Source organism: Numida meleagris, chromosome 6 (assembly GCF_002078875.1).
Source record: "Numida meleagris isolate 19003 breed g44 Domestic line chromosome 6, NumMel1.0, whole genome shotgun sequence".
Taxonomy (NCBI): domain Eukaryota; kingdom Metazoa; phylum Chordata; class Aves; order Galliformes; family Numididae; genus Numida; species Numida meleagris.
The window spans coordinates 2,982,262-3,009,334 of NC_034414.1; the positions used below are offsets into that span (position 1 = coordinate 2,982,262).

The window sequence follows — 27,073 nt, forward strand, 5'->3', positions numbered from 1 at the left end:
CTGATGCCAAGAACAGGTAGCTGGGACTTGGTGCTCCGCAAGCAAGGACATCCCTAGTGCTTCATGCATATGGATGCACCGCGCTGCGCGTGCTGAGACCTTCCAGCAGCTCCATCCTGCCCTCAGCAGCAAGGAGTCACGCTGCCACGTCCATCTGCAAGGTGTTCAGCACGAGGCAGCGCTGGCTCGGGGGGGCGTCTGGCTGCAGGAAGGTAGGCTACAGAACGTGCTGTAAGAGGAGGACATGGATGGAAGCGGCCCCTTCCATCCCCACAGCGGCAGTCTCGCTTTATGCCACCTCCAATGCGACGTAAGTGAGGTTCCTCAGCTGCCCTTTCGTCGTCTCCATAAGAGGCAATCTCCATTTTGGTTGCTTCTCAGAGAGACAATCACAAAGCGTCCTAAAACCAGGCATGGTTTCAATGATGAAAGCCCACGTGCAGAGCTAGAAACTCAACTGTGCTACCGCTACAATGTGACTCCATCACTTCCACTCCACAGGGCAAAGATCCTCCTCGGAAACGCCCTGCAGTGAGCGTTCCTGAATTACAGCCATGGACCAAGGGTTTGTAACAGCCAACGCTCTGATAATCCAAACAAGGTGATTACCTTAAGGCACCAGAACCAGAATTCAGACCAAGTGCCCCTCGTCCTTGGGAGGTGACAAGCCAGATCAAGCAGGAGCACACACACATTGTACCAAAACACACCAGCAAACATTGCTTTATTACATCGGTTCAGTTATCCAGACTAAACATAAAAGCTGATAAAATGGAAGTAGACAAACACAAAGTCAGTGTTTTACGTATCAAGTCGAAGCTCCAGAACTGTTACTGGGGGACAGGTCTTCTTCAGCAGTTGTTTCTGGAGTACCTTAGTGGGTCTTTGGCAGGGTAGGGAGGAGGAGGAGGAGGGGGGTACAATGACAGACCCTCCTCAGTGTGCCTGTTACCACCCAACTCACAAAACAGACTCAGATGGTTGTACTGCAAAGAGACAGAGTGGGGGGGGGAGGGGAGCACAGTGTTAATCAGCACAGATGGAAAGGAAAGATACTGACCTGAGCCTGGGACTACACAAGCACAACACACCGGTACGAGCTACCGAACAACCAGTTAGCAGTTCATAAGAATGATGGAAAGCCAGAAATGAGAACGACTCGGGCTGAAACGGCACACAAAGAAATACTTGCTCAACTCAGCACTGTCTGCCCATTTACAAGTTCATCAGCATCTAGTTACACAGCCATTTATTCCTCACTACCACTCAGCAGCAAAATGCTGTGATTCAAGAACAGCCATTGAGTGACTATCCACAGTACATTGTACATACTCAAGAAAGAAGCTGGATGCTACATCTCACGATGGTCATCCTCCTCTCTGTCTGCTAAGCAACTGGGCAGCCCCCAGGGCCCATCAACTCTGCTTCACTTGTGCTCTTCAGATGCAACCGAACTGCTCCATGAAGATCACCCTACTGCTAAGTGTCCACTCTTCAGGGTTAGAAAATACTTAGGTCACTCTGTAAACTTAAGAGAAATGCAGATTTCTTTTGGTTGTTCTTCACGTGCAAGAGCAAAACAGATTGGAAGTGTGGATGTTTACTATCCAGCAGCTCCTCAAGTCTCTTGCCACTTAAAATTTGGGGGAGCTGTGCTTTCTAAATTTTACTGGTGTTGTATCATTTTCTTCTGGATAAACACTCCCCTGAAAAATATCTTTCAGCAGTCAGATTAGATCATTGTACTTAAAAAGTGATATGGTTACGTCAGTGCCTTAGGGGCCAACGCAAAGGCTTAGAGCACGGGTTATGAAAAGGATGCTCAGTTGCAGCACTTACATTTTGGAATAATGACCTGAAAAAATGCAGCCCAGGCTTCTAATTTCTTTTCCTAGATGCTGAGTCACGAGCAAAAATGCTGTCTAGTTTGGCCTGCAGACCTCCACCGCTATGCACTGCTCAGGGAAGACTGGATGCACTTTCCCTCAGTTTGCTTTTTGGGCAGGACTGCAGAGAAGGCCTTTTCCAGTTGGACTCAGGAGATTGCTCAGTCTGGAGTTACCTTAGGAGGAACGGGGCAGCTCTGAAGGATGGCAGAACAGGACATGCTTTGTACAGCAGACACCAAGAATGAAATCCTCTTGGCAAGCAAAGTAAAAGAGCTGAAAATAAGGCAAATAACTTAAGACTGATGGAGTAACTCCCATTTTTCTGCTAGTAATAGATTTTACTCCATGAAGCAAACGAAAGGCAGGCTGACCTTTCTTATTTAAACTTCCCTTCCCTTTAAGAGATGACCGAGATTAAAAAAACAGAAAAGCCTAAGGAGAAGTCTTCTGTCTCCCTAGAGCTATGATAAAACAAAATTATTGTAAGCTATTCCAGGACATTGAAAGTCAGTTTAGAGAAAGGCAATAACCCCCCCCCATTAGAGGGGCTGTAACAGTAGTGTACTGCATTACATTCTGTGCAAGTAACGCAACTTGTTCACAAGCTTCAGTTTATGTTTATCTCGCTGCAGTTCTGTTAATTGGTGGCTGAACACGTTCTGCAATCTGACTCCACACCTCAAGGTAGTTTCAGCAGAAGACACGAAATTCATTTCCTGTGCCGCGTGCTCCTAATGCCCAAACGTCAAAATCGAAATCTCACAGTTTACTGAAAACAAAGACGGGCCAGATTCCCATCGCGCTTCGTTTTAAAGCCCCTCGTCTCCAAACCTTGTTTTGCAAGGAAGACATGCAACACGCTCGGACGAAGATCCCACCTCGTTGCAACGGTGCTGGTTCTGACTTCCCTCTACACAGACTTTCTCCGACTCTGACTAGGTGTACATGACTAGAAAGGGTGTGCATGTCCAAGTGACATCTTCTCCTCAAAACGATTTTCACACCTTGGAAAACTAACAGTGAAAATTACAAGTTAGGTAGGATAAAGTTGAAACTGTCCACCAGGCCAACTTGAGCACTACAAGTTCTTTTCAGCCCTTTGATCATTGCTCAAAGTTTCCTTTCCCTTAGTTTGCTCCCATTTTGTTCATCCAGCATTGAAGAATGTCCATCACCATTGCTCAAGCATTTGTCCTTCTCATATTTGTGCTCTTGCTTCTGCCGCCTTATCTCTTTATATCGCAAGGTGATGTCTCTAAAAAGAAAAGCAGATGTGTGTCAGTGAAGGGAATAAATAGTTTCAACGTACAATGAACACATTAAGGTAATTCTGATCCGGATGCCAGTGCCCTTGGGATACTTAAACCATTTGAGTATTTCAGCTGTACATCTCTGAAATTGCCGATGGCACTGCTTCACTTGAAATTTCCATTTCTTGCAGCAGTCTGGCTATTTCCAGTTCTTTCAGAATCATAACAGCATGTTCAAGATCAACAACTGCTGCTATTGCACAGGGCCTGCTCCAGAGATCACCGTAATCATTTCAGCCTTGTGCTACGTTTTTGCTCTTGTTTGCTTGTTGTTTGCTTTGTTTTCATTTATCTGCACAGAACAGCATCCAAAAACCCAACAGGCTGAAGTTGGCTCACTTGTTGCTGACACTAGGACAGCTCAGACAATCGCAATGCAGCAGACTATTCTTGCAATGAAGCTGTAAAACATCTGAGACTCATCTAAATCACAGCTCCAAAGAAAACCAAACACTGATCTCAGTGGCCGCCCCCGTTCAGACAGGGCAGCCAGATGCAGCCAGGCATTTAACTGGTCATCTGCTTCTACAGCAACAGTAAGATATGTAGTCCCACAAAGACCGGAGCTTACCAGTTTCCCATAAGGAAAACTGCTGAGATCACACGTGGAAAGCTCCCTCCTTATTTAATAATTCTTAGAAAAAAACACTGTAGCTCTACCCATCCAAAAGAGTTGTCGTCTCCCTCCAGGAGGCACTGAAGGCTAAGGATAGCATATATTCAACATCCAACATGCTGTTGAACAGATGCCCAGAACATTTCCCCTTAAGACCTGAGCCAGACCTGCACATAGCACATAAAACACTTTTTACCGAATAAAAAAGCGCCAGGCTGTCCAGGTGAGCACGAGAATAATCCCCAAGATCCAGCACTGGGTAATGTAGAAAGGAAGAGACAACGTGAGCGTATAGGGATCGTACTTCACGACAATGAGAAACTCCGTGGCAGTAATAGCAGCAACCAGCCAAGCTTGCTGACCCAATTTCTTATGGAATTTCCTATAAAATACATAGATAAAGCAAAGCTATTACTATAAAAGTAAGCATTCAGAGAAATATTCTTTCATAAAAGGACTGCTGGGGTAATAGCTTCATTCAGCTTTGCCCAGTTCTGGAAGTCTGGTTTGGATTACGTGTACACATGCAGGCTGGTGACTTTCACATCGGTATTAGTTTCCTCTTAGAGGCTCTGAAAACACTTCAAAAGTTAAAACTTCAACATTATGTGAGTCAAGAAAGTACTCCTACTTTCAGAGTACTAGCAAATCCAGCTGTCCAGCCAGCTTGAGATGAACTGAGGTTCGGGGTAAGGTATGAAGTGGGAGCTCTGCCCCTTGGTTACTACTGCAAATAACAAGTCACATGGCAGTAAGTGAATTCAACCCCCATATAAATGCATTCTAAAACCTATTCTGTTCTCAAACAGGTATTCAATGAGCTGTCACTAATGACCTCTGCAGGATTTTAAAAGAAGAAAGCTTAATAACAACTAGGTAAGACACAGGAACGGTGTTCTACTTCTTGGAGAACACAATCTTGGGACAAAAATGTACTTCATATTTAATTCCCAGGGTTTGTTTTTTTAATCACCTGCAGACAAGCAAATGAGAAGCTGTGTTGTTCTGTACTAGCCTAGTGAAGGATTCATCCATCAGTAGCGCTAGAAATTAAACTGCAGTAGAATCAAGACATCTATTCAGAGGCTGTGATGGCAGAACAACAGATTGGAGATGCACTCACTGTCTTTTGGGTCTCCTACTCCTGCATAGGAAATATATAAAAATGAAACAGCTATGGAATGCCTCTCAGGAAACCTCAGCACCCCTACAAACAGTAGATTATTACCAGAAATCTTGGTAAGTTGTTTGATTTAAGTCAGCTAGATCCTCCATTTCTTGACCCTATGTCATTTCTAGACTTGACATTTTTACAGCTTACAAACCTGTTAGACTAGGTGATTCATGTATCAGGTACAGTTCTGCTTGGGCAGCACAAGACCTCTTCTGTGCCTTGGAATGCATTGAAATCCTACCCACTGTAGCTCCACTGGTGCACCCGGATGTGCTGCAGAGACTGCTGTAGATGTCTTCCCACTGCACTTCTGTTTTTCCAACACCCAGCTTCTTAATCTAGTCTGCAGAGGGACCCAGCCCTCTCACTTACCACAGTGTGCTCTGAAGTTCATTCTCCTACCAGGCCCTTCCTCTTTTGTCCAGCTTACCAGGTTATTCCACTCCTACCGCAGCCCAAGATGCGGAGTTAAACACATCTAGGCCGACCTCAGTGTAAAGTGGCAGAATTGCTTGTGCAGGACAGAGATGGGGAGCAAAGAAATACAACAAACCTTCACTGTGCTGGGAGAGAGGAACAGGTACGTTCAGATGACCTCTGCAGTACTTTTAGGGGACTGCAGCAACAGGAAACTACTCTGGCCTATGACTGCCTATATCTGGCTGAGGAACCGACTTGCTGAATACCACAGCATTCCCCGAGTCCTTTGAGCTGTATTTTCTTGACACTTTTGCTGTGCAATGAGAAAAAAAAAAAGAAAACCTAACAATTCCCTGATCAGAACTGCTCTTGGAGATCAGCTGCTCAGCAAATGCTTCTTTCTGCTAGGTGGAAAAACAAGCCTGCTGACACCCTGCTACCTTCAGCTGCTACACCGCACAGCTTCCCCAGGTCAGAACAGGCTCCCAGGCATCTCCGACAGTGCTAGGGCAGAGGCAGCTGTGATCACGTTTGCTCCCAGCTTCTCTTCCCTTCTCCCCATCTGTTGCCAGCAGCTGCTTTGGGGAGAGCACCCTTCCTTTAGCAGGCATTTCCCTTTTGCTCAAGACATATCTGCTCCAGCGAGTCCCCTTGGATTCTAAGTACCTGGGAAGGGAACTAAGCATGGAGAGCAAACAGAGCATCCTTTTCCTCTTCCGTGATGCTTTCCTGAATCCAGAGGAGTCACAGCAAGTCAAGCACACAAAATAAGCATGTTCTTTAACATGAGGCCCAAGAGCCACAATTGAAACCAACGCGTACGTTCAAACTACACAAAACGGTCCAAATACACTGGAAAAAATATATAATACAGTAAACCAAGTACAGATTAGATTATTGTTGTTGATGCAGATGGAATGAGTGCACTGCACTTAAAGTATCCTGTCTAAACCAACTTGGGTGAAGGGATTTCAGAAACTGCTCCAGGTGGATCATCCAGTAAAAGATTAATTGGGTAGAAACCAGTTGTAACATGCAGGCAGAGAAAAACAAACAGCACATCTCTCACTGCAAAGTCAAGCCGTTCAGATGACTGGATCAGCTTTTTGCTTTGCTGATCTGCTTCCTTATTTGGCATCATTTTCTTTCACTAGCTTATGAGATCACACTGACAGATGAGTTGAAGGTAACCCCAAAAGAAGAGCCGTGCAGACATGAAGGCTGCTGAGGAAGAGTTCGTTTCCTGCCCTTTTACTCGTCAAAGTTTTTACAGAAGAGTCCGTTTTTATTTGATGAATGAGTTTAAAACTCACGGCCTTAATGTAGATTCTTGGAAGAGACAAAAAAACTAGAAATCAGGAAGGTATGGCAAGGTCAACTGCTACAGGCCTTCCCACACTGAGCAATGTCTGGCCAGGAACACTTCATGCGGTTAGTCCTCAAGAACTGAGGCGGCAGCACATGAACTGAAATAGGAGCACAGTAAAGGTTAAGAGGTAGAACATAGCCTCAAGAACCGCTCTTATCCTGGAATATTCCCTTCTAGATATTTTGTCACCATGCTCACCTTAGCCTTCTACAAGCAGTCCTAGAACTGTCTGCAGATACTAAGAATCCCAAATGAGAAGAAGAGTCTTTGTATTTCAACTTCAACCTTCAACTACTCCAACCTTTGTCCATTAAATGTTGAGTGAGTTTCCAAAAGGAAAAGGTCAGGAACGTTTCTTATGTGCTGTTAGCTAGGAGCCTCCAGTACTGCCTGTTCTTCCCCAGCAGCTTCTCCTACAACACAACAGCAAGAATCCATCACAGAACTCCACCGAGTTCCTTGGCTCAGTTAAGTTGGTAAAATGGGGGCAGATCATCTCTACTTAGGTGACATGAAATGCACCAAGGAATCAAAGTCCAGTTGCAAAAACATTTGCAGAGCAGGTATTAGGTAAGATCATATGCTAGGTTCTGCCATTTTTTCCATGAACAGTCTGGTGAGGTCAGGTCTGTGGTGCATCAAGCAGAGCCATGAACCTCAGAAGAGAGGGAGTTAGTCACCTTACCCATCAAGAGAAACCGAACAGTGGTGGTGGCAATGATGAAGACATGCACTTCAGGATGAGAGTCTCTGCTTGCTTGATGAATTTCTCCAACTCACTGAGAGAATGGCAACGAACTGAATCAGCAATGAGGCACTGGTGACTGATGATTCTCCTATATTTCTATGTCATGCCATGTGGTTGAATACAGGGCAAAGGAGTCGTTTTTTCCAACCCAAACACAAGGACCAGAAGACGGGGGAGTGTTTCTAAGGAGAGGAGCTCACCAATGAGAGGCAGAGACTTCTTCTTACCTTTCAGATGGAGGCACGTCCCAAACCAGTAGGTCCAACACCAAAGACAGGGGCAGCCTGCCACTGCTGAATGTCCCGAAATCCGCCTAAGCAATGTGGGTTGACCCTTCTTTCCAGTTCTAGGAGTCAAAGCCTTGCAATGGAAACTGATCTTCAGAGAATGTTGGAACCCTAAATTCTGAACACAGACACTTTTTGCGTTGATCAGTGACAGATAATGAACACTTCTTGAAGCCAGATGTTGCCTTAGACTTAAGATATGGGCTCAGGCAATTTGTGACGTTACTACTAGAACTTAAAAGAAAATGTGATTTTGAGAACAAAGCATTCTCTCGTCTTACATGGCCTGCAGAAAAAAAGCAGCGAGGACAAATACGATGTTTAAGTAGGAACAATCTGAAAGTACATGCACTGCTGTGTATGGGTGCAGTTTGCCTTCAATATTCTTTGCTAAAAGGTCTGCTGATCTGCAAGAGGGTGCCATGAAAGCTCCAGGGGACCAGGAACTAGTTGGAAGACATCTCAAGAAGAGAAGCAGCTCTGAGAAACAGATTCTGAGTTTAAGTCCTGCTGTCCTTAGAAGGTACTACTAAGGACTGTAGTTCCTGGCTATCAATCTGAAAACGGAGTTCAGTACTCCTCCACCTGCAAGCCAGCGGCACTCCAGCTAATTTACACATCGCTGTCTCAAAAGAGCAATCGTTTATAAAAAGCAGATGTTAAAAACAGTGCACATGAAATGCCCTCAATAACAGCTTTTCTCTAACCAGATGCAGTCAGAACTTGATTTCCAAACCAAAAGAAAACAAAGAAGATGCTTTGTGGTTAGATCTTTTTGTTCCCAACAAGCTGAGATGGATGCCAACAAGCTGGAGCAAACCAGTGCAAATTCAAAATAAAGCAAGTGAAGATTGACACGGTATATACACAAGAGGACAGGCTTACGGGTCATCCATGAAGTCGTAGATCTCCCTCATAGCCACACCTCCCACATTGACAAAAAAGACAAGCCGTAACAGGACCAAGTAGTGTTCTGGCGGCATCCAAAGGACAAACTTCAAGTAAAATGTGTTCAGCTCTGCCAATAAAAACTGAGAGAAAGTACATTTTAATTACATTCAGAAGACTACACTGAATGAAGCCTGGAATCACCCTCTATCCCTGCCTCACTCCTCCCCAACTATTTCACTGACTTCACAACATCCTACTTGGTATCACTGAGCCCACCGTCATCCGCTGCAACAGTGACCAAGAGCAGTTGCTTCTTTGTTGTTGGCTTTGATTTTTTATTTTGCAAATGTGTAGGAAGAGGTAATAAAATGTATGCATCCTGTGCCATGTGCAAATGCAACAGAAACCTTGCCAAGCATCACCTCTGGTTTTGAACTAGAAGTACCTCCAAAACTACTCCTAACAAACCCTAGAAGCAAAAACTTGTCCTTTCATTGTCATTTAAAATCTGATTGAGGGAACAAAACAGAAAAGGCAAACCAGGAGGCACAAGCAATGCATCCTAGGTGGTGCTTCTGTATGTTTGCTTCACATTTGTAAACATGGTGATGGAAACACCGCTGCCAAAGCCAACTTTGGAGCACTGGTTAGGCATTAACAGCAAAATGTTCTGAAGTGAGCTCCTCTGACAATATAATTAAGTGAGCAAGTAGACAAATGGTTTCCCGTTTCAAAAGGAATGACAATAAAAGGCATTAAGTGTTGCTTAATAGAGGACTATATGCAAATAGAAGAAGTTGTCCATAAACTGGAAGTCAGCTAAGGCTACGCTTTGCTAAAATAAACATTATTACCCGAAAGAGTAGTATAAACTCAGTGGAACCTCTCAGCTACAGAATCCACTCCTGCACCTAAAAACACCATTTCTTCAGAGTGCAGAGTTGGAGTATGCACAACGGCATCACTGAAGGAAGCAAGTATTACCTATATAGGCACATTTACATTATTTCTCCCACAGACTACAGCAACCTCAGCAAGCCTGTTGTGTTAAGTGAACTTGGCAAACGTTGTATGTAGCAGAAATTATGTCATTTAAACTTGCATTCAACTGACCAAGTTTGTGAACTGCCTGATGCTTCTTGCTGGCACTGCTTTATGTTGCTTGCTCAGTTACAGACAGTACGCTGCTCCTGAAGCACTCAGATCTGCAATTTGACATTTGTGTGAGGTGAGAGGGAGGCAGCAGTGGCTTATGAGCTGACTGATACGGCTCACTCAGCAAACCTTAACAAGGAACTTCAATGGACAGACCTTCAAATAAGCCACCACCAGATTTCATATTCCATATTTTTCAAGATGATCAAGTAGGTTGTTCTAGCAACTCTCAAGAATAACAGAGACCAGTTACATCCAGTACCAAAGCAGTAATACAGAAGCCCACTGCAATTAATGCTCATTGTATCTGGAATCACTGAAAGTGTCAAAGCTTTCTGCGGTTACTGTCATTGGTTTCTGTTTGTTTTCAAGTTAAATTTCACAGTCACTGAACTGAAATCAATCCAAGTTGCTCAAAACTGGGCCACGTAACACCTCATGGATACCGCAAAGGCCAAAGTCCCCTAACTGACAAGAGGCAAGAGTGGGGGATAAGCATTTTAAAATGCCAAGTTTATCCCCCGCATCCATGCCATGTACGATACCTGTGATCATGGAGTGGATGTTAGGAACCCAGGATGATGCAATCCCACAGCACAGGCCTCGGATGGCTAAATCAAGGAGGCACACTGGCAAGGTCTTGTAAGTGACAGAGATGCCAGTCTTTTAGTTTGGGTAAACTGGCTCGTGTAGACAAACTGGTCAAGCTGGATACCATTAGCATTGTCACGTATTGAGCGTTCAGTAAAACAACAAAAAAATTATGATAACAGTATTATCTATTATCAGTCTGTACAAAAATGTACTGAACTGCATGCTTCAGGAGGCATACCGCCCAGAGATAACATACAGCAGACTGAGGCTTTGGTCACATTTATCTCCAGCTGTAACGTGGTATTGCATCTGCCTTCAACAGAGAGAAAAAGAAATCCCATTTCATCCAAAGCCGATGTTTTTGGTAGAGGTCGCTCACTGAACTGTGTGTAGACTGCAGTTTAAATGGTTCACAGTGCTAACCAGTGTCGCGCAGCAAGAAAAAAATATTTATGCAGTCAATCTGTAGATGGTACCAGAGATGTGGAAACCTTTTCTGCAGCATTCAGAAGTGATCTCTTCTTGCCTCAACTAAAGAAACACCACCACGTCAGAGTGTCAGCTTAAGTTACTGTATGTACAGCTGCTCAAGCGTTACAAAGCATTAAATCAGATGACAGAGAAGACAAGACAGAGAAGTTTCCTTACTACAAAGATAATGCCACAAACTGCTAGCCATCTCCGTAAGCTGGATGCTGGCTTCCACTCAAATTTGACCCAGCTATATGGGGTGAACTGGAAGACAATTCTCTTCATTTTACCTCTGAAAGAAAGACAGAGCATTCTTAGAATCTTAAGAAGTGGCAGATAAGAGACATCTACCAACATTTCCATTTCTGACACCAATCTGCATATGCAAAACACCACAGTTTTCTGCATAAAAATACTGCTTAATGAGATTAACATTTTGAGTTTTCTTTCCAAGGAAAGCCTGTTAATGTACCAGCATTTTAAATTTTAACACACCACATCCACTGTACTAAGCAGTTCCTCTGTCCTGCTTTGCTGAGCAAGGACACGCTACAGACAAAAGTAACTCACCACAGGCAGAAGAATGCAACTCAATTGTTAGTTTCAGTGGCCCAATTAGTATGAAGTTCTGATTACTGGGAACACATCGTTTGCATTAGATCCTTGGTGTCAATATAAAAGCCTGATCCTGATTTGGTTTCTTGCCCTTTCAGTTACATTTTCATTTTTAAATCCCATTCCCACAAGATGCCCTCATTCCTAGATATGAGGCAATGTTCATGACAACCACGTTTATTTTTAATAATGTCATTTGCAAGTTAAATAACATTATCATACACAAGCCTCCATGCTGTATTAGATTCTTTCAATCAAATTAACAGAATAACCTATCCGTAGTCAAGGTCTTACACAGAGCCCCAGACTTTGCACACTGCTACTGCTTGCAGAGTTGCTTCCTACGCCAACTTACTTGTACGTAGGAATGTTCCAAAGTCCTTGCCATTTGTATGTTTTCAAAGAAAGCCAAGAAAGAGTCTTCATCCCACAGTAAATTCCTAATCCGTTACATAAGATCACATCCATTATCCACTGAAAGGAGAAGAGAAAAACAGTGATGCTGGGGAAGAAATAGTAAACCTTGTAAAAAGGAAGATATTACAGGTGCATGTATTTGCAGACATTCTCAGTCACAAGGACTGGACATTCCCAGAAGAATGGTGGATGAACTGTCAGGAGAGAGAGTTTTGACTGCCTAAGATTACTAAAATAAACCAAGTGTTTTACAGATGATGGCTGAAAATCCTCTTTTGCTGTACTCCTGCTACAGAACAGACTTCTTCCTACTCACTATCAGCTCATCTCCACTTTGTTACGTAATAACTTTTGAAACACACCAAAAAGCATTTGAAAATGCTTCTACTATCTTCCTCGAACTTTAGGCTGCCTCCTAAAGAAGTGACTTATCTCTAGGCTCGGGATGTGAAATGGAACAAGTCACTTCTCCTCACGCTACGCCTTTCTGCCAAACATGGATTCTGGAGATGAAGCTCTTGAGCTGGTAAAAAAAAAAAATCTGCCCTCTTCATTTTAAGAGGAGCACAATGTTAACTTCCTTACAAGTTTCTGAAGGCAAACTGCCTTCTTGTTGTATTTATACAATATGTATTTACTTCCATAAATACTACAAAGAAGCAGATCATTGCAAGCTTTGGAAGGAACTGTACAAGCTTAAGAATCTAAGAACCAGAGCGGCGTGCCCTGAATGCAGAGCATTTTGATTGCTTCAGTAACCAATTTACATTCCACATGAGCATTAAAAAGAAAAAATGAAGGGGGGGAAAAAAAAACAAAACTATGTCACTCTAAGCAACAGAGCTTGTTCTTTCCACAGGGAAATAAGATCACAGTAGTCCCTCTGGCTTCAAAAAATACACACAAGCAGTGTTTTACGACATGAACCATTCTGCACTCTGAAGTGCAAAGACCATGCAGCTTCTCAGTAAGGTCAAATCTTTATCTTTCCAAACAGCTTTTTTTTTTTTTTTTTTTTTAAACACACTACACAAAGGCTTCTAAATGCTGTAATATTTACTGCTTAGAGAAAACAGTAAAGATAGGTTTACAGAGAAGGAAGAGCTGGGTACAAACTGCACAGAGCCTGTTTTCTTAACAGACAAGAAAAATCATTCTCTGAAACTACAAACACTATGCTTTACCTTTCTCTTGGTTTCCAACTTCACGATTTGTACCATCATCAAATATATGAAAATGTTTGTCTCAGAGTCTCTAGCTGGTGTGGAATGAACCAAAACAAATATTAAACCGCATAGGTTAAAGTCACCATTCCATGGAGACGTTTGAAAGCTTGTGAAATTACAAGCTCAACATGGAGAACGGCCAAAGCTCCTGAGCTGCAGTGTTTATACAAATGCTTCTGGTCATGAATATAATATAACTTAGTTTTCACCATCTCCTGCCCCCTCCCTTTAAAATATATACCTCAGTTTAGATTAAAAAAGTCACAATTTATCCATTACGTACGTGATCCCACCAACATTCACTGAAGTTTGGGAGCTGGTGTTCCAGACTGTACTCCAGAAATTCAAACATTACACTGATAATCATACACATCCACCAGTCTCGAATCATCAGCGTCTATAAAAGGGAGAAAAACCTTTCAAACATCCACAACACTTACACAACATACTAAAAGCAATTACAAAAACAAATGTTTCCACACTGGACAGAGCAGTACCATACACCACTTACACTAGCATCCTTCAGAAATCAAAAATTCCATAGATAGTGTAGAGACACTGCTTACATTTACAGTCTTTCCACAGGGTATTGACAAATTATCTTATTTTTTAATTTCAAAACTCATCACCTGAGGATTATGAGAATGAATTCTGAACTCTGAACACAGAGGACGTGTTCTGCTTGTTTGCCAGTTATTCCTGCAGTTGAATATCTTGTCTTTAGTAAGCAGAAAAGGATCAGGAAGCTCATGACAATCTTATTTTCACGCTGTGATGATGCAGTAAAGCCCAATTCTTACAGGCCTCTGAACAGAGGGGAAAGATTCTGACAATCACAGATTATATTAAAACCACTGCATGAAAGAACAAAGGCAGGCAGATGGAATTCATTGGGAAGGAAATTATGTAACATGAATTAAATTAGTAGGTGCTTGACCACCACAGCAGCACCATTCTAACACTACTCAAAATAAAAGCTTTTCAAAGCCAGCTTAAAGCAAACTGTAAAGGAGTCACCTACACTATATCTCAGCCCTGACTGTGCCAGGACACTTGGGTACGCTTTGTAGCAGCTAGTGCATTAGGTTGAGCAAGGAAGAGCAACTTGTCCCACATTCAGCATAAGGATTCAGCAGAGCAGCAACCCTAAAATATACATATCATCTCATCCTACAGTCGAAGCAGGGGAAGAGCTTTTATGGTAATACTTAATATTTTTAGGTGGTAAGAGCACAAAGCACCTGTTGGCACACGTGCTATATGGGAACTCTACTGTGTGGGCAAATCCTCAGCTGGGGGCATACATGGAAGGTGGCAACCCCAAGTGTGCTAGTGTTGATTACGGAAGGAAAATGTAGCTTGGTGTTGCTTTGAGACATAGCTAAAGAGTCTGTTACTCAAAACAGGGGAAAACAAAACCAAAAAGAAGGAAAATATAAAACCACACATTCACCTCTGTTTATCAAGACAACACACCAAACTTCCAGCTTTCTATAGAAAAGTTAACCAACAAACAAGACACGTAGCTGCCAGTTTCTTTCTGGCTTAGTAACACAGAAATGAGCACCTCGTGGTGCATGCTGAGCAGCTGAAATCAGACTGCAGGCTGACAACAAGAGTTATCATCTTGAGCATTTCTGCAGAAACGTTCTCCTCAGTCTCCTTTATCGAAACCAGGGTTCTTCCAGACCAAGACAGATAATGAGCATACTGGCATCTTAAATTCTCTCTCAGACTAGTTCCTAAGGAGCGTGCTACTACTCCCTCACAGCTTTTTACCATGCGCTGCCTATGTAGACATTTGTTCTCAGTATGACACAACTTTAAAAACAAATACAGCCTGAATCGTTATTTTGATACGTAAGCTTCTAATGTCATTCTCTTAGACGAAGATCCAGGTTTCTCTGAATCCATAATTCTGTACACTGGACAAGTGTAAGCCACAGACACGCTGAGCTCAAGTCAACGTCTACCCATGCCTAGCACTAATCTTCTGGTTATGGAGGCGAAAAAGCACATACAGAGCAATACATCTGCACTTCTGAAGAGGAGAAACAAAGCAGCAGTTACAGCTTATTTTTAAAGCAGCCTGAGCCTTTTCAGTTTATTATTTCTGCTGATCTTATGAAGTAACAAAACAGAAAACAAACAAGCAAATAGAAACAGACAAGGTCTGCAGGGAGAGTAAGGTTAGCTGGAGTAAGCTTGCTGAGGTTAGAAACAACAAAGCTAATATTTAGACCAAAGCGTTAAGTAAAAGATGCAGTGAATGTGTTACAGCAATTGGAATTTCTTCGACAGCTGACATTAACTAAACAAGTAGCAAGAACTAAAAGTACCCACTGAATGATTTCAAATCCTGATTTGGAAATGACAGGGAAAATCCTACCTTGGAATGGTACTAGTGCGTTTATCATGCATCTACGCTTGCGCAACAATAAATTTTCACTGCCTTTTCTGAACCCTGTCTTCATCCCCATATTCTATATTCAAAGGTCATTCAAGGATTTGTCTTGCTACAGAAGTAAAGGATTTGACTTCTATTGATCTCACCTCAAAACGAATTATGGTGAAGGAAGGAGCTTGTCAGTGTAACGTTAGCTTGGAAACAAATCATGACCTAACAGTCTTTCATGTGTTACAAACACTCAGTCTAGTTCACACGACTGCCTGATATAATTGATCATGAAGACTGGCACCACTGCAAGAGAAGCAGCCAAGACTGAAAAGAAAGTGAGTACTGCAACAGAAATATAATAGAAGATTCATTCTTACCTTCAGGTACCAGCCAAAAAAGTGAGCAGGAACAAATCCATCCAGCTTGTCCTAAAACAAACAAGAGAGTGAAGATCACTTAGGAGTACAATTACCCCTTATTGAAGCTTACTTTTTTCCAGGGAAAAAAAAAGGCAGCAATAAACTTCGGTTGTTCCACATAAATGCATTTTATGAGTTTCTTTGTTCCTAAGAACAGTGAGCACACAATTCATCTTTAAAGCAAAGTCAGGAAGATTAAAGGGCAGAAACTGGAATAAAGACTACTGATAAAGTAGAAACTACCTTCTTAATGCAAAATGCCATGTTCCTTGCCTTCCAAGGGGAAGGAAGAAGAATGTGTGCAAACCAGATGTAATAAAGCAAGAACATATATTTCTTCACCATACTCTCATCTTGTATGCAGGAGAGCTTCTTAAATCTTACCAGTCGTGCCCACAAAAATCCATGGGCAATGAGTGCCTCTCCTCCATCTACTGCTGGTGCAACACTAGAGGAAGACAACTATTATTGCTTGCAGTTATTGCACTTCCTGATGCACTGCAGACTTATATGGCAGACCCAAAGGATTTAGTGCTCATTGCCAACACTAACAGTTTCACACAGTCACAGAGCTGAAAGTAACCACAACTTCTTTGCACTTTTAGTCTTCTGGTAGCCAGCAAGAAACATTAACCTCCTGACAGCCTGTGATATTCAGAAAAGTGCATCTTGTGGGCTGCTTGGTAACATGCAACTTTTGAACTCGGCCTCAAGGAAGCAGGTAATTCCTTATGTACAAAAATAAATCCAGACTCTTTGCGGCAAGGTGTTTCTATCAGTAAGCTGAGAAAAAAGGATTGTTAAATTTCACCCCTTCCTTGGCCAATGTAATTAGGATACAAAAAGAGACACCTCCATCTGCTTGCCAGGAAAGGCCAAGAAGAACAAAAGGAAGCTGGGCAGTCGTGACCTGTTTTCTGATTCAGCGTTCAGAAAGCTCATGACTGTACTTTCAAGTGTTCAATTAAGCACCTTCTAATCAAAAAAAATAAAAAGCTCAGACTCACTAGCAGTTCTCTATTTGTTTCTTACCCAGATGTTGTGAAATGGATCACTTTCGTTGCCAGGATCATAAATAAGGCAGTTGCCACCATAGTCTCTTTCTGGCAAAGGAACACCTAAATGTGGATCAATGTACTTCATAAACTGTCTGCCATCTTGTACGGTCTGCAAAAGGAACACAGAACCCACGTTTCCCTCTTAGCACATATTGATGGACAGAAGAATACAATTTACATCAGCCAGTCTTCAAATTGACATTTTTTTTTTTAACACGTTGCAAAGCAATACTTAAAACACATACAGACCTCAAAGTATCACCTAGTACACACATTTAAGTTTCCCATCTTCCAATGCCAGATATAACAGAAAAAATAACAGAATGAACTTAGCATTTCTGAAAGATGAAAAATCTGAATTATTTAGATCCACGTTCCGTGCTACTCCCCTCTGCCTCCTCTCTCCCAAAAGCTTAGTGTTTGAACTGACACACAATTCATCCTGCTCCCTGACACTCCTGCACTTCCTCTGTTGGTGAGGGTAAGCAAAAAGCAGCCAAGCAAATGACGAAACGTTCACATTTAATGGCTGCCATCTCCCAGATCTGTGACATTCTGCTTTCGTAGAATGGGAAAGATCCAGCAGCATGCAGTTCTAGCAAAACACATCATGTGCAAACATCAGCAGATCGAGCATGCAGATTGCATGCGCTGTTAGCAGGATTTGTCTCGCATGTGTGCTCAGCTCCCTTCAGCTACAGGAAGTTGAGAACAGCACTGCATTTTTTGGCTGAAAATCATTACAGCCTGTTGAATAAACACATTTTTAATAATGTCTCACTAGCAGCACTGGTAATAAACTTGAAACAAACAGCAAGGAAAAAATACCCAAATATTAGTTGCAGAAGGTGACCAAAATTTGAGCTAGTTTACTGGTCACTCACATACACTTTTACTGAATAAATATTTCCCAATGAAACCAATTGCTATTGTGGTCAATGTTTTACAGCTGAAGCAATGTGACATCAATGACAGAGATTAGTTAGCAGACATGAAAAGCTGAACAATGGCAGAATTACTTATGAGTAATAACAATAAAGTTCTAGAATAAAATTACTATGGTCAGATTAACTATAAGACAAGTTTCAACTAGGAGGGAGCTTGTGTTTACTTTCAGAGACACTTAGTCACTTACAGACTCAGCACAATTTTAACCTTATTTAAACCTGTGCAAACTAACTAACAGTGTATTTTTAGTAAGGAACTATGCCACAGCTAGTGAGTGTCCTTAACAACTAAATGGCTGGCAATACAACATACCACCAGGGTATGTATGAAAGCATAGCAATTCCAGGCTTTTGTGTGAGAATTCAAAACTACAACAGTACTAGCAAATAAAAATGCAACATGTTATTTGGTCTGGCTGCAGATAATCATGAGCATCATTCACAAGGATGCCTGGAAAAAAAACCAGAGGGTGACATGAAACAGGAAAAATATAAGAATAAAGTGGAACTGACTAAATATTCCTCAGCAGTGAGGAATAACAATAAAAAAAGGCAAGACAGACCTGTTCATGCCTGTGAAAGGGTCAGAACTCCACTCCCTCCAAGCAGGATAGGCAGCCTGAAAGAAACCCTAATGAGACATTAGGGTCCTGCACAAGGGTTTACACTGAACCCCCAAGTGATGCCAATAGGACAGGAAAAACACCTTGTTCTCTACTGACCGACTGCAGACGCTTTCCAGCTGACCACTGAAACAATGAGCCAGGCAAAGGAAAAAAGAAAGAAGTTATTTGCTCTTAAGAGAACTTGGCACTGACTGCTGGGAAGCCTCCAGGAAAGGTCAAGAAGAACAAGAAACGCTGGAGCCAAAGGAAATCTTTGATTAGCTGGAAAGGGTTTGACCAACATTAAAACCTTGTTTGCAAAGGAAATGTCCTGCTCCAACAGGAAGACAGATGACACAGGTCCTGACACTTCTGAATTCTAGTCCCACTTCTTCAATCTCATTGGGTTTCTAGAGGTAAAACATTTTTCAATTTTATTTTTAAAGGTTCCTCAACTACTCATCCAAAAACAATAATTTTAACGGTACCTGGCAAGTCTGCAATGGTACTTGCACCACCCTTTTAAAATATAGAGCACCAAATGCAACTAGGATGCCAGCAAGAAGGTACAATTTGAAAAAGAACCACTGGGGACTCACCTACCTACCTCTGAAAAGGAGCCCAAGTCTGACAGACAGCATGTTTAACTCTCATCACTAAATATGTCTGTCTACATCTGCTTTTGGTTTCAAGTCCTGCCGTTGCCTGAGGAGATGACTACAATAATTGCATTGCATAGATGAGGAGGGGATGAGTCTCCTTCAAAATCCAGAGCTCTTCCCTGGCACTTAAACTTGACATTATCATTTCATATAAAATCGCTTCACTGTGGTGTCTAACCTGGGCTGAGGTTAACTGGAAGTTAGGAGAGACAACAAGGTGAAATATTTTGGTAATACTATAAATGTTTCTCAATCCAGAAGTCTCATTAAGTAAAACGATTATTTGATGTCACAAAAATGAAGAGGAGTATCTCCTGCAGTTGGTGAGAATCCTAAAAAAAACAGCACAAGGATTTTAGAGCAATGTTGGAGGTCTAGTTAATAAATATCAGCTTAAGTTACTTACCTGGAAGAGTATGAAGATGAGGAAGAGCTCATACACAACGCTGACACACAGCCAAAACCTCCAGTAAGCTACAGAAACAGACAAACAGGACATTAGCAGAGGCTCCAAGGAGAACAGTAGTCAGTTATGCGTCTGCTGTAACTTAACTAAACATTTTAAGAAGAGATGCTCTCATCAAGAAACTATAAAACGCAGTATTCCAAGTGAAACATTCAGCATCCTTCCTAACAATCACAGCCAGAAAGGCTTGTTTAACTGCCACACAAGCTGCTATGTTGCTGGAGCAGTTCTGGCAGATTTACAGTCAGGATCCACAAATATACTTCAACCCAATGAACTAAATATTTAAGAATCAGAAGGAATTATATTGGCTACTTACAATGCTTTCCAGCAGCCCTTGGAAAGGAACTGTGTCTTTACCGAGCTCATCTTATTTCTTCCTCCACAATGTCACATAACCTGCTCTGCCTAACTTTGGTTTTCCACGCCCTATCATGGCTAGGCAGCTTTGCCAACTTCTATCTATGTACTGCTAAACAGGACAAAACTAACACCAGCAGGAGGGAACTCTGCTTTTCCTTTGGTAAGCCCCTCTTCTTCTCTGAAGATAAGGTGAGGGGCAAGAAGCATTATAAAAATACGAAATATTTTCACTTTTACTATGAATTCTATTTAAAAAATACACAGAAAGCTTCTCAGGTGCTGGATGCAGGACTTATGAGATCATCTGGCAGTCTTCACAAGAAACATCAGGCAAAACTCAGCTGTTTCAGAACCCACAGTCACTTCTCACCAGCTCACAATGTGTTATTTCAGACTGAAGCAGCATGTGAATGCAAATGGTACACAAATTGAAGTAGCCGTATATTTTCAGCTCTAACGCTATCAGATCAGTTCTTTGGTGAGGCTCAATCCTCTGGCAATAGGCTCTCAGACCACATAGGACAAGAGTTTTGTGGTGCATAGGCTGCACTCATGCCTATAATTCCTCCTACTCCACCCAGAGACTGGTTTGTCCTCCGCTCTGTACAATCATTTTTCTTAACTCCTCTAAGGAATGAAGCAGGTTAAGGCAGAGCCTGCGTGCGTGCAGAGCTCTCCCGCATTTTCTCCTTATCACATCCAAAAATGCATACAAAGTAATGTATCAAAACTCATCTCATTCCAAGTGTTTATTGAAATCTCGCGGTAACAGCACGTACTAATCACTTTGGAATTATTTTAATGGACTTTCCTTCCGGTGTTTCCTGTTTACACTTGTAAAACAGAGCTCTCCTCCCATGGCAACACCTAGGTGATGGTTAGAATTGGGCTGGGGCAAAGAAGAATCAAGACATTCATATGCTTGAGTGGAAACAGCAAGTCATTCCGCCTTCATGTACATGGTTTGCCAGGAAATGAAAAAATAAGTAACAAAAATCTTCAGGTGTGATGTGGGCAATTACCTACCAATTTCAAGGGCACTTCAGTATGCTAATGTTCTACAGTCAGGACCATGACACAAAGAATGCAAGAACTTAAAATTAACTCCTGGCTTGCAAACATATTATTTGTCAGCTCAAAACCTGAAGCCACCTAGGCACGGTCCAGCGCTCTGCAACAGATTTAACAGCAATCTCTGAACTTTGATGAGTTTTACTTAATTAGCAAACGTAACTGTCATTTTAATTACAGAGTAGGATGAAGTGTTTTCTTAGGTGTCAGTTAGTTAAGAGAACCAACAAAAGACTCTATTGGTCAAAGGTGTATTTGGAAGAGAGAAACTTCACCAGCATCACTGTGCTGCCGAAAAATACTTCAGGCTCTTGCAAGCAAAGCTGTAGGACCTAAAAAAAAGAAAAACCTCCACCAGATTCCTACTGAGAAAGTCATATTGTGTTTGATAACATTTTCCATCCCCTTTCACAACGACTTGACTGCCTACTTTGAAGAGTAAACACTATGTTCAAGCCAGAAGTAAGAATCAGCCTTTCATTTCCACTTCTCCAACCAGAATCATTTCCCTTATACAACACCTCCGGACCAGCAGCCTCCATGCAGGGTTTTTTCCTAACTGAAGCCTTCTATGACAGATTTTACACTACTTACAGACATAAATGTGGTAGACTGGTTCGGAAACAGCTCTACATACAGTTCAGATGGAAGAAAAATTCAAGTCTGTAAATGAACTTTTTCTGTACACCTAGGGTTCAGGCAACAAATGATCTGCAGCTGCTGAATACACTCAGCAACGTTTACTAAAGCAAAATGCTTAATAAAAAATTAAGATCCAGCTGCAATTTATCATGCTTTCTCCCCAGCAGACAGAAGTGCCCAAGAGGTTTTGAAGACTACTTTATATCTGCACAATAGAAACAAGATGTTTTCAAAGCAGTACAAACATTGTGTTCTCTCTCTTCCTGGACGAGCCTCAGCTTTAGCTATAAGGTTATTTTTGGCATACCCTTATTATTTGTTCTCCTTAAATGCACTTGTCACTATGAACCTCCCTCAAATTAGGGCTATCTGCCTGATTAAATAGGCCTCAACTAATCATTTACATGCCTGAGAGCTTAGTGATTACTACACTCAAACACTACTAAACAGTTCTTGTCCTGGGGAGACTTGAGAACACATGATGAACATTGGGCTGCCTGCCTGAGCGCAAAACCAGCCATTTACCACTACAGCACAGGTTTACGTTTGACCTATGCAACCTGAAAGGCTAAGAGTTAAAAAAATATATATAAATTCTAAGGTATTTTGCTCAAGCGAGGCATTTGCAGCCATTTAGTGGCAACTTTGTAAGTGCTAATCAGAAGCTGCACGGGACAGGAGCAGGGAGAATTGTCTGTTCTGGGAAGCCACATGAGCCTAGACCAGCCACATGCTTGCTCAAATTACTTGGTACAAGGTTTTCCATAGCAAGCTCAGGTTCAGAAGCACGACCCGTGACCTGAGAGCGGCAGCGTGACAAGGAGGTGGGAGAGCTGAGGGTGCAGCTGGGGGAAGGCAAACCTTCAGAGCAGTCCTAGCTCAGCTTGTGCAGTATTTCACTTCTAAATGTAATGCCTCAAAACATTAACTGGCTCCGTTTCGATAGAAAAATGAGTCAGAAGCTCAGCTTGTCCAGCTTCCAATACACAGAGTCATTTATTTCATCTAGCCAGTGAAAAAAGCAGTTAGTACCAATAACCCGACAGCCTAATAAATTGATATACAAACAGTAGTGATCACACAGATTCTTGAACTTCTACAGGAGATGTCAGAAAGGGGCAGATCACGTACTATTCCCTAGTGGAAGGACTTCTTTGCAGAATTACAAGGCAACCAGATGCTCCCCGCTGGTTCCACCAGCAGCCTGTGCTTAGCCTGTGCTTTCTGCCCTGGGACAGGTACAGGAGAGATTCAGTTTTTGCCTGCCCATTTCTGGCCACTTCAGCCCTGTAGCCCGCGGGCTAGTTAAGAATATCACAGTTTATTCTCCAAACTGCTTGTGTTGTCAGTAACAGCGTATTGCATCAACATAACTGCGAGCAAAGGTTGGGAATATTAAAAGTTTTTGTTTTTTTTTTAAACCAGGGCATCAATAACTGTCAAGGACAATTTCATTAAAATTACAACGTGGGCATGTTATCTCGACACAGAAAATCAAGCATCACTGGCCTCTTGCAACATTACATTGTTTGCATGCTCAAGGCTCTGTAAGCAGAGCTGACAATGAGAATCCAGAGAATCTTTTATTTGCATACTGATGACCTATATCCATGATTTATTTTAGCATGAAATGCATGACACTCTCCAAATTTAGGTGTTCACCCACCAATAAATGGATTCGCAGGCAGAGCCTAAGATCTGTCCCCCGTGACATATTTTCCCTTGGGGAAAAGAACATACTCATCTTTTGCTAGATGGCTTCGATGCTGTTTGCATCTTGCTGAGCGTGCTAGAGGCTGCACTCTGAGAAACAAATGGAGGTTTTGAAGCTAGTAATTTACAGAAAGAAAATGGAATAAACAGCAGAAAAGCCACATTAAGACATCAGTCTTCCCTAAGTAACCACAGCCATTTCTTTGCACAGTAGCCCTACATTTCTGAATTACATTAAGACAACTGGTATGGGTCCATATGGCAAATTATCAGCTAGAGAAAATAGGAAGCAGTAGAAAAGGCAAAACTGAATGCACAAATGGCTAAAACTGAAATAGCCAATAATACTGAAAGGAAGGGTGAAAAAAAGCCAGTCTAGAAGACTAACACTTACACAGTGGCTAAGATCAGTTTCCTTAATGACCTTAGTAGAAAGGAGATTAACAACACTAAGCACATAAACAGCAGCAGCAGGGAAGGCAGGGACAGCGAGGAGAAAATCAGATGACCTCAAAGGAGACGACCTCAAAGGACTGGAGTAAAAGAAGAGCTCAGAATACAGTTTCACACTTAGGAACCAGTAAGTTTTCATGTATGTTAGCTCATCAGTCGGAGAAATGGAAGGATTTGGTATTATCTGTTAGACACTGAGCTGCCACTGTAATACAACCAGAAAGAAAGCACAAGTAATGCAAAGACTGCCATCAAGGTACTCTCAGAGAGATACTGGGCAGCATTAAAACTGTCATGAAAAACATAAGTACTATCACACTTGCAGTACCATACACAGGTCTGGATAGCCACTTTCAAAGAAGAAAACTCAAAAGACACACAGAGGACTACTGAACGTTATGGGGTAAAGAAGCCTATGCTGAGGAGGAAATTGAAGGCAAAACTTGTTTGCTCTAGCAACCCAATGGTGAGATGGGATGAACTGTGTATATATAAATCAAGTGGATAAGCACCAAGAAAAGCTATTTAAACCAAAAAGCAACACAGGCACAAAACCCAAACCAAAATATAAAACACCTCTGAGCTAATCATAATCAGGGACCGACATACCGAATAACAGGCCTCCAAAATCACCTGAAGTAACCTAGCTACCATGAAACCTAGCTAATACCCAGCTCCAAGAGTTCATGTAACAGATCCAGTGTGGCTGCATGTGATTGTAGTGACCTGACTGTGACCCAAATGCTTCCTTCTGTCCTATAAATGGAAGCTGCGCACACCAGCAGCCAGTTCCTTTGAGATGAGATCCTTCTTTAAGAACAGCACCATGAAGCTAAGGTCAGAGACTTGACGGCCCCATGGGTACTTCAAGACATCCTCTGCAGCTCTAGGTAACTAGAGAGCTGACACCACACCACGTCCCAGGGGGCTGCCACAAACTTCATGCTCTCTGCTGCATGCAAGGCTGCTGTTCACATTTAAAAAGGCACCCGGCTATCACACTGTGACCATGGAAGCATCTGCTATCCTAGTGAACAGCCGCAGCGCTCCAAAAACACCCTTCAGAAGATCTTTCCATCTAACCACCTAGAGGAAGGGTCAATCAGTACAAAAAAAAACCAATAAACACAGTACATAAAGTGATGAACTACACGAACAGTTTGATTCTGCTGAAAGATAATCAGCATCAGTCCAGTAACTGTTATTTACCACCTTTGTATACCACCACCACGCATCACAGCAGTCTGCTGTACACATCTCCAACCTCTGGACTTCCCCTAACCCATTTGTTCAATTCTAAGGAATAAAAAATGCCTTCTGTTCCAGACAAAACCACTGGATGTTCTCAAACTAAAAGCTAAGACAGAGAAGCAGCCAAGTATTGCTGGTGACCTCAGAAGTCATTTGCCTTACACAAGAACCCAGAATTAATTGTAATTTAAATAAGACCTCATAAATGGAAACTTATGAAGCTTTAAGTCTGCAGAAGTGTGCTGCATGCACTGCTCTAGAACATCTGCTATCATCAAGGCTTTTAAGTTGTCTGCTGTTTCTCACATCAAACAGGATTCCTAAACTGAAAAGTTAAATTTTTTGGCATAAGACATACTACAAGAATATTAAGCAATCCTATGTAAACTCCCTTAACTTTCTCAATTATTCAAAACATCTAAAAATAGGCAAAAATCAAAGATGTTCAAATATTTCCATCCTTCACCTGATATAGCGCTACATGGAAGAGGCTTTCTGTTAAGGTTTCAAACATTTCAGGTCTTACAGTCTCACTAGGAAACTTCAGAAGTATAATTATTATTGTAGATAGTGGACCTATGAAAATGCCAAAGAATCACTATGCTGTTTGGAATAATACTTTAGTGCTGCACGAGGCTGGGTGGAAGCTGGGAAGCTAACATGGTAACTGAGTAGTGTTACTGAACCTGTATTATTTAAATTAGGACTTACCTCCTCCACAAGTAACACAAACACTTACGTTCAGCAGAATGTAACAGAAATATCCGAGTAATGTAAGTGACCTAAGTTACCTGGGTGAGGTCTTGAAAATGGTCCATCTTTAGCCTGTGTAACTCCAAAACACAGGAAAACCAAAATACTGGCAACGATACCTCTGCAAGTAAAAAACAAAACAAACTGTTTATATTGCAGCATCTTATTAATAGAGATGTAAATCATGTTCTTTGATGTCAAAACATCCGGTCTTTGTTTCCCAGCTAACACACGTGTCAGTCAGAAATCGATCCCTTTTGGGGATTATGCTTCAGGAAAATAATACAGAATAGAGTGGCTCAGCTGGAAAGAACATATGAAGATCATCGCATCCACCTGCCTAGAGGCAACAGGTATAAATGCAGGAAATAGGAATAAGTCCCTACATACCCCTGGGTATCGTCAAGTACAAGCCCTGGCTCCACACAGGACCACCCCAAATGCCAACCCCATGTCTGACAGCTCCCTGAGCTCCAACACTTGAGGCCCCGACCGCTGCCCATGGGGAGCCCGATCCAGGCCCAACCACGCTCTGCTGAAGAACCATTTCTTTCCATCACTCTTAATGGACGAAATGGTAATAATACAATACCAAAATGCCTTTTTTTTCCCCCCTAAACTTCAACTCCTAATAGGGCTATCATGTTCTCCATATTACCTGCTTAAGCGCGGGCAGAAAAAATACGTAACTGAGAGATACCTCAATACACTGCAGGATAAGCATAGGCCACGTTTGCAGTTAATGGTGCGACTCTGTGCACGAGCAAGAGAAAACATCTAATTATTTTGATCTATTGACAAAATTTGTCATATATCAGAAGGAATCATAGACTATTCATGCTTTAAACATTTCAAGAACTCCTTTCAAAAAGGAAAGACACGATCATTTACAAAAACTGCTTTGTGACAGCTGCCTCTGAGTATAAAAAGCTCGTGCTTCCTGAAAATAAAAACAGCTTTTACTTAACAGATATAACTCAGTTACTTTGCTTACTTTATGAGGCTGGGAAACACAATACAATCAGCTACTGAATTAAACAGTAAAGAGAGTTTTGTCATGCTTTTCCAAGATGAAGCAGCCAAAAAAAAT

General features: G+C 42.0%; 1 protein-coding gene across 4 annotated transcripts in view; it reads right to left on the reverse strand.

Moving 5' to 3' along the window:
- Positions 695 to 27,073, reverse strand: part of PTDSS2 (phosphatidylserine synthase 2) — a 35,691-nt gene continuing 9,312 nt past the window's right edge. For 3 of the 4 annotated variants that reach the window (XM_021401857.1, XM_021401854.1, XM_021401855.1), the window contains exons 3-12: positions 26,022 to 26,104; positions 19,678 to 19,745; positions 17,032 to 17,166; positions 15,958 to 16,008; positions 13,466 to 13,579; positions 11,895 to 12,013; positions 11,102 to 11,216; positions 8,699 to 8,844; positions 4,012 to 4,197; positions 695 to 3,144 (exon numbers count right to left, since the gene is read on the reverse strand). In XM_021401857.1, the coding sequence (XP_021257532.1) occupies positions 3,000 to 3,144; positions 4,012 to 4,197; positions 8,699 to 8,844; positions 11,102 to 11,216; positions 11,895 to 12,013; positions 13,466 to 13,579; positions 15,958 to 16,008; positions 17,032 to 17,166; positions 19,678 to 19,745; positions 26,022 to 26,104 (1,162 nt within the window). In that variant the 3' untranslated portion in view covers positions 695 to 2,999. The remainder of the gene's footprint in view (positions 3,145 to 4,011; positions 4,198 to 8,698; positions 8,845 to 11,101; positions 11,217 to 11,894; positions 12,014 to 13,465; positions 13,580 to 15,957; positions 16,009 to 17,031; positions 17,167 to 19,677; positions 19,746 to 26,021; positions 26,105 to 27,073) is intronic. The other variant, XM_021401856.1, reaches the window with a different exon arrangement.